The sequence below is a fragment of the Petaurus breviceps genome, unplaced genomic scaffold (assembly GCF_028583685.1).
Source record: "Petaurus breviceps papuanus isolate PSGF00001 unplaced genomic scaffold, PetGlider_PUasm1.0 175, whole genome shotgun sequence".
Classification (NCBI taxonomy): domain Eukaryota; kingdom Metazoa; phylum Chordata; class Mammalia; order Diprotodontia; family Petauridae; genus Petaurus; species Petaurus breviceps.
Window position 1 is genome coordinate 5,288,441 of NW_027185764.1, and position 14,763 is coordinate 5,303,203.

The 14,763-nt window shown below is 37.9% G+C and overlaps 1 protein-coding gene across 1 annotated transcript in view; it reads left to right on the plus strand.

Annotated features, from left to right (window-relative positions):
- The window catches only part of GABBR2 (gamma-aminobutyric acid type B receptor subunit 2), an 861,105-nt gene that overhangs the window by 506,203 nt on the left and 340,139 nt on the right, over positions 1-14,763 (plus strand). The window contains exon 4 of the mRNA XM_069084611.1: positions 11,119-11,220. Coding sequence (XP_068940712.1) covers positions 11,119-11,220 — 102 coding nt within the window. The remainder of the gene's footprint in view (positions 1-11,118; positions 11,221-14,763) is intronic.

Below are 14,763 nucleotides of genomic sequence, written 5' to 3' on the forward strand. Positions count from 1 at the left end.
CAAAGGCTGTCGGTAATTTTCCTCCCTGCAGAGAAATGAGTATCCCAGCACACCAGCCCTATGCTCAATGTGTACCTGTCTTCTCATGACACATTTGCATATACTCAGTCTCTTGCACACCCTCCATTTCATACATAATCACTCACATTTAACTTTAAAGTTTACAAAGAGTTTTCTTCATGACCTCCCTATGAAACAGGTAGTACAAATTACAAAGCTTTTTATTCTCCTTTTATAGGTGAGAAAACTCAGGCTCTGAGAGGTTGTGACTTGCCTGTGGTCACATAAGTACAATGTGAGGTCAAATGCTATCCGAGGTCTCCTGATTTTCAAGTTCAATATACTTTCAATTGTGTTCTAATACTTCCTCCCTGTGTACTTCTTTCTAATTGATATTTTTTACATCACATTCATTTTTTAATATATTCTTCCCTCCTTTTCTATCCAGGGAGCCATCCATTATAAATGGATTTTAAAAGAAACAGAAAAATAGCAGTTCAGCAAAGCCAGCTAACACATTGGCTGTGTCTGATCTGCAATGCTTATATTGCTTTAGTCGTAGAATATATTGCTTTCCTGATTGCTCTTGCTTTAGTCTACCTTATTTATATGATAGATTTTTCATATTTGCCATTTCTTATTGTGCAGTAATATTCCATTAATTACATTTATGTACCACAATTCATTTATCCATTCCCCAAACAATAAGAACCTACTTTGTTTCCAGGTCTTTCCTACCACCAAAAAAGATGCTGCTACCAATATTTACACATAGATATAGATATATGCCCTTTATTCCTATTTGCCTAGCAGTGGTCAAGGGGCATGGACACCATTTCAGTCGATTTTTTAGTAAAATTCAAAATCACTTTCCAAAAAGTTTAGACCAATTCGCAATTCCACCAACAGTGAATTAGTGTACCTATCTTATTACAACCCCTCTGACATCAACAATTTTTGTTTTCTATCATCCTCAATAATTTACTGGATGTAAAGTAAAGCCTCATAGTTATTTTGACATGTATTTCTTTTATCATTAGTGATTTAGTGCTGCTTCTTAATAGTTTACAATTAGGGGGCAGCTAGGTGGCACAGTGAATAGAGCACCAGTCCTTGAGTCAGAAGGACCTGAGTTCAAATCTCTGCCTCAGACACTTGACACACTTACTGGCTGTGTGACTTTAGGCAAGTCACTTAACCCCAACTTCTTTGCCTTACCCCCTCAAAAAAAAAGAACTGTTTCTTACTATTAACCACCTAATAGATGGGAAATGGGCTTGGGTCATATATCTATGTCAATTCCCTATATTCCATGGATATCAAAACCTTGTAAGTGATATTTAATTCAAAGATTTTTTTCCTCAGTTGACAGTTTCCCTTCTTAGCATTACAAGATTTTGTTCATGAAAAAGCTTTTCAATTTCTTATAATCAAAATTACCTGTTTTATCTTTCATCATATTCTCCATACTGTATTTGGTTAAGAATTCTCCTGTTATTACCACTACTAGGTCTGTATCCTAAAAAGATAAAAAAAACAAAAAGGAAAAGGACCTGTATATATACAAATATTTTATAGCAGCTCTTTTAGTGGTGGCAAAGAATTGAAGGGATGTTCATCAATTGGGGAATGGCTGAACAAGTTGTGGCATATGATATTGATGAAATACCATTGTGCTATAAGAAATGACAAGCATGATGTCCTCAGAAAAACCTGGAAAGACTTATGTAAACTGATGCAAAGTGAAATGAGCAAAACCAAGAGAACATTGTATGCAGTAATAGCAATATTGTACAATGATCAACTGTAAATGACTTAGCTATTCTCAGTAATACAGTGATCCAAGACAATTCCAAAGGACCCATGGTGAAAAATGCTATCTACGTCCAGAGAGAAAACTGATGGAGTCTGAATGCAAATTTGTTAACTTTTATTTTTGTTGTTGTTTTGGTCTGTGTTTTCTTTCACAACATTACTAACATGAAAATATGTTTTGAATGACGACACACATATAACCTATATCAAATTACTTGTCTTCTTGATGATGGGGTAAGGAGAGAGAGGGAGGCAGAGAATTTAGAACTCAAAATTTTTAGAAACAAATGTTAAAATTTTTTTTAATCTAGCAATTGTAGCACAATTGCCAATACACATTGGTAGGAGGAATTTCCTCCCTGGAAGTTCCCAATACCAAGGTTAATTTTTTTTATTTAAAAAAAGAATTCTGCTAGTCATAGTTGTGAAAGATGCTGTTTTTCTCTTGTGTTTTTCCTCTCATACCTTTTTAAATGTGTATATACAGAGACATAGAGAGAGAAATGTGTGTGTGTATATATATATGTATATAAATATATATGTACTCACATCCTTGCAAACATCCCCTCACGTATCTATACTGCATTTAATACAATGAAAATGCTTTCTGCCATTTTTTGACCCAGAATTTTACTCTGTGTAGAAATCCTTTCCTCTTCTCCATCCCAAATTGTTTCAGTAAGTGACTATGTCTATTAGGATCATAGATTTCAAGTTAGAAAGAGGTTTGGGGGCCATCTAGTACAATTCTCTCATTCAACAGATGAAGATACTGAGGTAAAGCTATTTGCCCAAAATTAAACAGCTAGGATTCAAACCCAGGTCGTCTGACCCCAAATCTAATGTTCTTTCTAGTATACCATGTCCTGCATCCTAGCAAAATTATTTACTCCCTTATTTGAGAACCTAAATTTCTGCTTGAATTTCTGCATACACACTCACTAAAATGCCTGTATGCATACACTCCTCCACATACATATACTCACACTAATAAACATGACCTCACAAAAATACATTAACAATGCATGTATAGTAGACATTCTGTTTGATGGTAGATCTTTCTCTTTGAGATCATTATTTTGGATTGGGAGCTCAATAAACCTAGACTCCTCCTTCTAGAGGATACCCAGAGAAATGTTAGTGGAACCAAGTATGTCACTTTGAATAAAGAGACAGATGGCTTTGCCTCCTACTTTACTGAGAAGATAGAGGCCATCTGGCAGGAGATCCCTGATCTATTCTCTTCACTTCAGTGTTTTTATCCTTTCCCCCAGTAAGTAGAGGAAAATTTCCACTTTGTGAGGTATTAATTCCTGAAGCTGATTCCTATCTCCATGTCAAAAAGACCTTGCCCTCTTGCGCATTCCTTATTTCTACAGTGCAAGCTCTTTCTCTTTTTCCATTGGGTTCTCCCTCTCCTTCAAGTTCTCTACATCTCTCCTCCCCCTTTGGAAATACTCTTGATTTCTTTATTTAGCTATTCCCCTATTTCTTTTCCTTCCACTGCCAAACTTCTCAAACAAAAGATATCTACCTACCATCTTCATTTGCTCACCATCCATTTCTCCTTTACTGCCATTTATTATAGCTTCCATCTCAATTCCTGTACTAAAACTTCTCTCTTGAGTTATAATGAATCTCATTTAGGAGATTCAGCAGTGTTCTGAGCCTTAATGTAATCAGCAAAATGTCATGCACAAACAGGAACATCTGGCAGACCTCACCACCTGTAGAGAACCTCTCTTCCACTTGAACTCTGTACTAAACATCCTCCATGACAGTGGAAAACACCTTCGCATATATACATCTTTATTTTATGCCTCAATTGGTATTAATCATAATAGGGTTTTGAACAAAATTTTCTTTGTTAAGTATTTCAGGAACTCTTTTGAGCTATTGATATTGGTATGGGCAACACCTTGATGGAGGTGACATTTTGTTCTGCTGAATCAAATGCTCTTTTGTGGCCAACCAAGATTCAGCATAGCCTGCTCCTGTGCACCTTTCAACTGTGTGATGAAAAGCATGTCATTTGCAAAAGCCATCATGTGTGCCCTTAGTGTATATATAGGTTATTCCTAGAAAATGAACATAGAAATATATTATATAAATAAATTTATATGAAATAAACATAGAAATATATTATATAAATAAATGTATATGAAATAAACTATATAATATGTAAGTTATATCAAATATATTTTATATAATTATATCAAATTTATATTAAAATATTTATTTCCCATCTATATAAATATGTAGATGGGAAAGCAAGCAAATGAGTCTGTAGTTCCTAATATTTTCTTAGACTTTGGGGAACTAATAGTAAAGTCTGGGAGTTTTTCTACACCTTTGGTGATCTCTTTCAGATACCATAAAAATCAATCCTTTAGTGACTTCAAAATTGTTTTGCTATGAATTTCTCGTAGTATAGTCAACCTAGTCCAACTGCTTTTCCTGTTTTTATTTTCTTCAATGCCACTTGCATTTCCTCATGCAGCACATTTTTAACTGTGATGTTAGAGGACAAATATGGTAGCATTACTGTCCTTAATGGAAAAAAAGAATTCATTGTCAAAATCCTAACAGATTTTTCCATTTTTCACATGCTTGTTTTTCCCTTTCCAGTTTCTGTTTGTTTGTTTGGGGAGGCAATCAGGGTTAAGTGACTTGCCCAGAGTCATACAGCTAGTTAAGTGTCAAGTGTCTGAGATCAGATTTGAACTCAGGTCCTCCTGACTGCAGGGCTGGTGCTCTATCCACTAGGCCACCTAGCTGCCCTCTCCCTTTCTAGTTTCACCCTTAGATGTACTTTCATGTCATTGAGTTATTTTCTGTATGTTAAAATATAACTGTGGCCCTTGTAAGTTGGATCTTTGTCCCAACTCTGATTTTCTCTGGTGATTAGTGTTCCTGAGTAAGGTAGAGTTGGGGTGCATGGCATGAGACAATGCTAGGGTCGGTTTGAATGTCTTATTGATACTCATGATCAAACATAGCTTAAGAGAGGATGGATAGCTGTGATCAGGGGTGAAGTTATATATGACCTCTCTTGCCCCTGCCATCCCCATGAAGGGTAACATCCTGGGTGGTGACCCGAATACATAATGGGATGTGCTCTCCAGCTGAAGGCATTGGGGGGGGGGGGGAGGCGGTCCTCAGTTTACTTGGAATTTTTAGTCTTTCACTGTTGACAGTCTTCACCTCACCAGTGCGGCAATGGGGTCAGGGACTGTGGACCAGTGATAAAAAGAGGATTTCTAAAAATCCTCCAGGAGGACCTCCAAGGGATGAGGGTGGTGGAATTAAAACTATATTGTATCAGCAAGTTTGCTGAAGAGCAATTTAAACTTCATTTTCAGAGTCGTGTAATAAGAGGCAGTCCCAGGAGAATGGGCCAATAGAATCCTCTGGTCACTCACCTTCCAATTTTAAATTCGGTGATTTTCTATTCTGAGGTCCTGTCTAGCTTAGACGTTCTGTTTTTGTTTTAGCTGTTCTGGGTTCTTCTCCAGTTCTTAAATTCTATTCTAACAGGAACTGAGCCTGTTTACAAATTCAGTGCAACGAACCATTATTAAGAGCATCCTGGCAAAAAGGGGAGTTAATTGTTGTTGTGTGGTGTGGCTGATTAGATCTCAGGAGAGTAGGTGATAGGGAGGGGACAGCAAGATCACTCCCTAAACCAACCCCCCAGAGAGGAGATAGATGGGAATAGGAAGGACTCAGCTCTGCCACCACCCAGCAGAGAGGAAGGAGGAGAAAGAATCCAGTACTAGCTGACTGGCTCTACACTTCACAGAGACACCCAGAGGTGTTAGAAATGGTTTGCAAGACACAGCCTGAAGAACTGAGGGCTACAAAGGCCAAATATGTGTGTGTTTGTGTATATACACACATTTATACATATATAACGTATATGTGTATGTTTATGTGTATATGCCTTTATGTATGTGTGTTTGTGTATATGTACATATGTGTATACATGTGTGTGTATTGTGTGTGTGTGGAACACATGGGTTTTTCCCTTCATAAAAGATAATAATGACAGACAAGCAGTGGTCCCTCCTTATGCCCTGGAATCCAGCTGGTGGAGTGGAGAGAATGCAGGCTTTCCTACGGGATACAGTCCAAACTGCACATCCTGGCTTTCAAAGGAATCCACTATATTTACTCAGGGTCCCAGCCAGGTAACTTCCCTGACAGGATTTGCTGCCTAGTTTAGTGGCTATGTCTTTAGGTACAAAGGCTGGCACAAATAACCAGGTCACAGAATTACAACGAAGACGCAAGGGAGGAAAACTCATGCATGATATTCTTACTAGAACTCAAATAGTCTGATAATGCATGTTTTAAAGGAGGCAACATGATTATCCACAAGCTAAGGACTCAAGAGACTGTCATTTTCAATTCAATCACCCTGTGTTAAGCAGCTACTATTTGTAAAAGTACTGTGCTGAGAAAATGAAAAAAAAAATGACACCAATCCTACCACCAGGAAACTTGCAATTTAACAGGGAGCTTTGGTTTTGCTAGACCAAAAGTTCTGCTACTTAGCAGTGCTGTAACCTTAGGCAAATTATTTGCTAAACCTCTCCAATCATCAGCTTCTGATGTCTTTATTTTTGTGTTGCCCCCGTACTTCAGTGACTCTAGAGAAAAAAGTGATGACTTTGCTGCAACTCTACCTGACTTAAATCCAATTTACCGGCAGGTCAAGACATAACCTTTGTGATGTCATTGGCTTTCTTTGAGAACAAAGGACAAAAAACAACAACAATGTGAAATATGAACAAAAATGCCCACTTTACCTGTTATTGTATCAAATTAGATAAAAGGCCTGCAAGCTCTTTATAAATGGTAAAGTACAATAGAAGTATGAAATATTGTTTTCACTATTTTCCCTCATATTTTAATTCTAAAATTAAGGGGGTGTTGGGGTTTAGAATGTTGAGGTTTAGGGGTGCTTGGGACCCCAAAATACCAACACACTGGGTCCTGCTGAATGAATTTGACTCAAGCCTTGTCTCAGCCAAACAAAAGCAAAGTTTAATAAAAATTCACAATATTGGGTAGACTCTTAAGGAGCCTGAGCATTTGTATCACTAATGACAGCAGACTAGATAGAATCTGAGCCTTTGTTAGGCTAGATAGAATCTGAGCACCTTGATGGAGGCAAGATGGATCTTATATATAGAAAGACTGTGGGAGGGATTTAGGGGTGGTCCATTAGTCTGGGGTGACTAGAGGAGGGGTCTAAGGAGGATCTTGATGAGACTGGGGTGACTAGAGGTCAGATTCCCAAAAACCAAGAGAATGGGATTTTGATGGGATCAAGGGTGGGAAGTAGTCAGAGGAAATCCAGAGGTAACAGAAAATGGAGGGCTTGGGTAGGTTAAGGGTATCGGATTTGGGCATAAAAAAAGTCAGATTAAGTGGGAAAATTCTGGAGATTTCAAGGGGGTTCCCAGAGCCTATATTCCATCAGGGATAGGATGAAATGGCATGAAATTATTCGAACTTCTGGGTCCTGACCCCTCACCAACTCATGACTATTTTCATTGAATTCCATATTCTTGAAAAATATTGTTTCTCAAAGAACTGGAAGCAGAGAAGATGCCCAGCAATTAAAGAATGGCTAAACAAATCACAGTATATGAATGTAAGGGTATATTACTGAGTCAGAAGAAAAGTGTGAGGGGAAAAAATGAAGATTTCAGAAAAACCTTGGAAGACTTTTATGAACTGATTCAAAGTTAAGTGAGCTGAACCAGGAGAACATTGTACACAGAAAAAAAGCAATATTGTAAGGATAATCAACTGTGAAAGACTTAGCTAATCTGATCAAGACAATATCCAAGACAACTGCATAGGACCTATGTTGAAAGATGCTATCCACCACCAGAGTGAGAATTAATGAACTCAGAGTATAGATTGAAGAGTATTTGTATACTTTATTTTTCTTGGGGTTTTGTATATTTTTTTGCAACATGGCTAATATGGAAATATATTTTGCATGACTCACATGTATAATTGATATCATATTGCTGGCCTTCTCAAGGGGTGAAGGAAGAACAGGAAAGAGAAAGTTTAAAACAAATTTTTTTTAAAAGTGAATATTTTTTAAAATTTTACCTATAATTGGAAAATATTTAACAAAAAAAATATTTTTAAAAGAATTCAGAAAAGTACCAGAAAACTTCTATGAACTGATACAAGTAAAACAATTAGAACCAGCAAAACAATATACACAAGGACTATGACAATGTAAATGGAAGAACAAAAAAAGAAGTTAGAAAGAAAAGAAAAAAGCTCAATGCTGAGTAATCATAAAGACAAAACGTGTTCCCAAAAAGAGATGAGAAAAATGTATTTTCTTCCTTTTGTTTTCAGAAGTGGAGGGCTATGTGCGGAACATTAGATATTCCGTCAGATTCTATTAATATATTGGTTCGTTTTTTTTTTCTAAACTGTTTCTTTTTTCCTCCCTTTTATTGTTTGTTACCAAAAAATAAATGCTTGCTAAGTAAAGAAGAGAGAGGGATGAATTTAAAAATTAAAGTGATATAAAAACAAATATAAAGAAAATTTTTTAAAAGAAAAATACTATTTCTAGGGAATGACTTTAAGAGAGTGAAGGTTTCAGTAGGTATTTGTGAGAGAGAAACAAAAGAGATTTATTTGTTTATTTATATTTAATATATTTATTAAATGTTTACTAGTGGGAGGCACTGTGCTGAGCACTTCGGTTACAAATAGAAACAGAAGACAGTCTTAATAGGGTTCTTAATAGGGGAAGATGCAGTTGAATTGTGGCAGGGTCAGGGAAGAGGGAACTATGAGAAGGTTGTCAAAGTGAGGGATCTTTAGGCTGCTGTAGCACATAGCTGAAAGCAGCTTCCAAGGCCAGAAATACATTTGGTCCAAGAAGAAACAAAAAAAGGACCAGGCTGGAGCTTCAGGTCAGAAATATACTAGGGAGTCTGGGGAAGCAAGATAAAGCCAACTCTTTCTCCCCTCCTTGTGCCTCTGACATTCATTTATCCATTCAACAAACATGCATTGAGTTCTTGTTGTTTGTTGATAACTGTAGTAGTCACTGGGGGAAATGCTTATAGTTTCTAATGAAAGAAAAAAATACATACTTTTACATAGGCCTTTAAGATTTGTAAAGTTCCTTGTCCTTAGTCTTTCTGTGAAAGCTTCTGTTTGGGGAAAAAAAATGAATTTTTTTCAAATCATTGTAATATGATAATGATAAATAATAACAAAAAAGGGAAAAGGGGGTAAAAAGAATTAAGTTCTGGACAACAGGAAGGCAATGGTGAGGCAGGCTAAATTCTCAGACTTCCTTTCTACTGGGTAATCTTTCAGAAGATCTTAACCCTCCCTTCCTCATTCTCCCCCTCATTTATAATCTGGATATGAAAGTTAACTCTAACTCCCTCCTGAGTTCCTGGATTTCCCCAGACTCTGAACTCCCTTCCCTCCACCTTTGATCTAATCACTGGGTTAGCTTTAGAGATGAGATAAAGTTAAAGTCAAGTTGTCACTAAACAAAGGGTAAGGAGAACCCAACAAAACCAGGGAAAGACTCAGAAGAAAACAGCTGTGCAAAGAGCTGGATTACACACTCAGTGTTCCAAAGGCTAACCATGAGATTTCCCCTAAGTAGCCTTACTCATTTTCCTTCTCCCTTAAGTACCACTCTTCTTCCCTTGGCTTTTAAAAACCTGGCAAAGCAGATTCTTCTCTTAACTCCCCTCCCTGCTCCCCCATCAACCTCTTTATCACTGGAAAAATGGTATGTGAAATGATTTTACATACATTATTCTATTTTATCCTCAGGGAATACTATGAGATAAGCAATGCACTATTATCCCCATTTTGCCCATGAAAATAACAGGGCCCAGAGACATCCACTAATTTGTCTAAGGTCACATAGCTAGTAGGGAATATTACTAAGGACTTTGGGAATTTACATAGGACTTTAAGTTTGCAAAATATTATATGTGTGTTATTTCATTTAATCCCAACAACATCCTATGAAGTAGGAGCTATTATTATCCCTTTTTACATATGGGGAAACTGAGGTAAGCTGAGGTTAAATGCCTTACCCAGGGTCTCATAACTATTACGTATCTGAGGCAGAATTCAAACTCAGGCCTTCCTGACTCCTGGTCCAGTGCTCTCAGGCAGCTAGGTGGCATAGTGAACAGAGCACTGGGCTTAGACACAGGAAGATTTAAATTCAAATCCAACCTCAGCTATGTGATCCTGGGCAAGTCGGCTTTAGTTTCCTCATCTGTAAAATGGGGATAATAGTAGCGCCTATTAGAACCTAGGGTGGTTCTAAAGATAAAATGAGATAATATTTGTAAAGCATTTTGTAAACCTTAAAGCACTATATAAATGCTAGCTAGCTAGCAGTAGCACCTTTGTTGAATGGGACCCACCTCAGCTGTCAGTCCCAAAAATACAATGCCCTATTAGTTATTAAATCCCATAATCTTCACTACTTAGCTACTTTTAAGTCAAAGGACTTCCCTATAGATAGAGAACTAAGTCTAGTCCGAATTTAGGACCAAATCTCTGTAGGAAAACTTTTTATTCAGATGTGAAATTATGAAGTGGAAAAGAAATATAATGGACTCACATGGGGAATTTATGTAGTAGAATATCAATTGACTGTAACCTCCTGGAGGGCAGGGATTATCCTGCTTTTGTATTTATGTCCCAAATGCCCTAGTATATAGTAGGCATTTACTGTTTACTGATTAGTTTATGCAAGAAATTGTTTTCTTAAATTTTTCTCAAAATCTAAGGAAAAACACAAGTAAATATAATATTTTCTCTGTAAACACTCAGTTTTTTTTATTTTTGAAAAAATATATGCTTTATAAAGACACACGTTTTTCTGGATTATCAAAAAAATCTATTCCTTATAAAAACTTATACATTTTCCGAGTTTTCACTTTCTTCTCTGGGAAGGACATCCTCTGATAACTTACATAAATGAATGCCGTCACTGCTTCTCTACAAAGGGAATAAATTGTCATAGACAATAATTAAGCAATTATGCAAAACAAGTCCCACTCACAATTCCAAAGGAAGAGAGTAATATATTGTGCTATTCTATGTCAATTATAATGAAGAAAAACACTTTTTTCAAGTTGTACATGGAAATTGACACATTAATCATCTTGTATATTCAAATAGTTCCCCAGGGAGATGGTGTGCTCTGTCAACTTTCCTCTCATTGGTTACCAATCTCTATTTCCCAACTCTCTCTTTTGCTGACAGGTAAGAAATGATCTCACTGGTGTCCTGTACGGTGAAGGTATTGAAATTTCAGACACAGCAAGCTTCTCGAATGATCCCTGCACTAGTGTGAAAAAACTTAAGGTATGTGAAGCTGCTTTACCTCTGACTAAACAGATAATCATGATTTCTACCAATCATATTCATACTCAGTCAGGTGATTGTGATCAAAATTTCATTTTCTTTTAATTTCACCAGAGAATAAATTAGAGATTTATTCATCCTGATCACAATGGTGATGATGGTATTTACATTTGAATAACGCTATGTGGTATATAAAGTGCTTTTCTGTGTATTGTTCTATTTGACCCTTACAAGGACACTATGGGGTAGGCAGCACAGGTTTTATCATCCTTATTTTACAAATAAAGCAAGCCTAGAAAAGTAAAGTAATTTGTCCAAGGTCACATAACTAGCAGACAGTAGTTCTCAGGTCTTCTGATTCCTAATAATAGTAGGTCATATTTCTGTAACACTAAGCTTCACACAGTACTTTCCTAAAAACATTCCTGTATTGTATAGATAAAGAAACTGAGTTTCAAAGAAAAGAGACTCACCCCCTCCTCCTGCCCCTCCACCCCAGTGCTCAATGGGTTGGAAGTATTGGAGCTGGGATTCAAACCCAGATCTCCTAATTTTAAGTCCAACACCAATGTGGTCAAATAGAAACAGATCCCTGAGGGCTTCATATAGACCTAAAAAAAGAAAATAATAATAATAACATTAACTATGTAGCATCTTCATTTTCCTACTGTATTTCTATTTTTTATTTTGTTGAACATTTCCCAATTATATTTTAATCTGGTTCTGCTCCCAATGGGGAGTTTTTCTGACTGTGAGTTTGACCCTCTGTTCTCCATCACACTTTCTTCTGAGTGACCATTCCATTCTGTCAATCAATCTATCGATAAACATTTATTAAGCACCTCTTACATGCCAGGTTCTACGCTAAGTGCTGGGGATACAAAAAAAGAGGCAAAAGACAGTCCCTGCCCTCAAAGGAGCTTGCAATATATATGGGAAATGCAAACAAATATATACAAAGCAAGCAGGCACTAGAATTAAGAAGGGTTGGGGAAGGTTTCCTGCAGTAGGTGAGATTTTAGTTGGGACTTAAAGGAAGCCAGGGAGGTCAGTAGTGAGAGCAAAGGAGGGAGAATGTTCCAGGTATGGGAGACAGTCAAAGAGAACATTCTGAGGAGAGAGATGGAATGTCTTGTATGTAGAACAGTCAAGAGGCCAGTGTCGCTGGATGAAAGAGTATGTGTTGGGGAGTGAGGTGTAAGAAGACTGAAAAGGTAGGAGGGGGCTAGGTTGTTAAGGGTTTTGAATGGCAAACAGAGAATTTTGTATTTGATCCTGGAAGCAATTGGATGCCTAGAATTTATTGAATGGTGGAGGGTTGGAGGGTGCAATAAAATACCTACATTTTAGGAAAATCACTTTAGCGGCTGAATGAAGGATGGATTGGAGTGGGGAGAGACTTGAAGCAGGCATAGCCACCAACAGGCTATTGCAATAATGAAGACATGAGATGAGGAGGTCCTGCGCTAGACTGGTAGTAGTGTCAGAAGAGAGAAGGGGGCATACTAGAGAGATGGTGCAAAGGTGACATCAACAGACCTTGGCAACAACTTGGAAATGGAGGGTCAGATATAGTGAGAAGTTCAGAATGAGTCTGAGGAACTGGGAGGATGGTGCTGCCCTCTACAGTAATAAGCAAGATGGGTGGGGGAGGGGAATGGAGCAGAAGATTAGGGAGAAAGATAATGAGGTCCATTTTAGACATACTGAGTTTAAGATGTCTATTAGACATCCAGTTCAAGATGTCTGAAAGGCAGTTGGAGATGGGAAATTGTAGGTCATCAGAGTTTGGGATAAGAAAGGTAGACCTGAGAATAATCATCAAAGAGATCGAAGTTAAATCCATGGAAGCCAATGAAATCACCAAGTGAAGTAGTATAAAGGGAGAAGAGAAGAGAGCCTTTATTTTCCTTTGTTTTCCATGTAGAATTATAAAGATGTCCAAATGTGTCTTTTGTGCCCCCAAACTCTTATTCCCTGTGCCCTTTTCGTTCCTCTATGGAACTCCCCTTCATTCAAGCATCCAATCTTCCTGTTCAGATCTAACCCACAGCCCTCCACATCCCTAATAAAACCTTACTTCAGGAAAGGGTCTGATAAATTATTTCTACCTAAATATACTCTGTCCCAAAAGTCTTAGTGCAGTTTTAAGCTTTAGCAGATTGTGACTTCCCTGGAGATGACATCATTCTAAGAAACTGGCAATAGAAATGGAATGTAGGGGATAGACAGGAAGGATATTTCAAAGTCACAATCAGCAGGTCTCAATAACTGATTAGATGTGGGGATAAGGGAAGAGGATCACAAATTAGAAATGGGGAGGGGGGTGAGGGAGGAAAAAATGTCAAAGATGACTCCCAAGTTTCCAAGCCCAACTGACTTAGAGAGTAAGATAATGTTCCAGTGTTATTGATATGATACCTATCATTCCTATAGCTCTTCAAGTGCTTTACAAATATTATCTCATTTGATTCTCAGAACAACCTTGGGACATAGGTGCTATTATTATTCTCATTTTACAGATGAGAGAACTGAGTCCCCGAGAATTTAGGTGACCTGCTCAAGGTCACATGGCTAGTCAGTATCTGAGATTGGATTTGAACTCAGGTCTTCCTAACACCAGGCTCAGTGCCCTATCCACTGTGCCAACTAGTTAGTAAAAGGAACCAATCTGATAGAGTCTTAGATTCCGAGCTGGAAGGGACATCAGAGGTCTTACATGTTGGGTTTGAGATGCCAATAGGATATTATAATAGAGAGTCTGACAGGCAGTTGGCATCTTGGCATTGGACTTCAGAAGAGTGACCAGAGCTGGAGATGGATAAATTAGGGTCACCCACATAGACACAAAAATGCTTGAACTATGGACAAATGAGAAGTTGCCACTTGTAATAACAATAATTTATAGGGTTCTTCTTTAGTTTCATGGTCAGCAAACTGTTGGCTCTAACTTAAGCATTTCGGATCCAATAATTCATATTGGTCTTTTTACATCTCTCTCCACCCACCTATTCCTCTGCACTTAGAAATTATTTCATTTCTCTCTGGGCTTACTTTCTCTCTCCCCACCTCACATTGGTGTCCCATATCTTTTCTTCCCCACTTCTATAAACCAGCTATATGTCCTAGCAATAATGCAATCTCGCACACACACTCCTCCCCCTTCTCCTCAACCCCCATCCCTATCCCCAATGTCCCTCCCCAGACACATGTGGTTTGAGTTCCATAATGCTGAATGAGGGCCTTCAGGCTTGAAGAAGGGCATCTCCGGCTCTGCAAAGAACACACTGGGGTGGGAGTGGGGGGGGGGGATTAGAGGGGAGAGGAAGGCAGGGATGGTGCTGCTGATGCAACCTTCCTACCACATGCTGTGGCCTGCTCCAGGATTGGTTCTTTAAAGAGCTTCCTGCACCACTGGGGCCTGAGTAGACATCTGGGAGATTTAATTTTTAAAGAGTCTCAGTGTGAAATAGAGCCAAGACCCTTTAAACTCCCCTGCATTTCACACTGAGTGTTGTAAAACTTTAAATGTCTCAGTGCCAG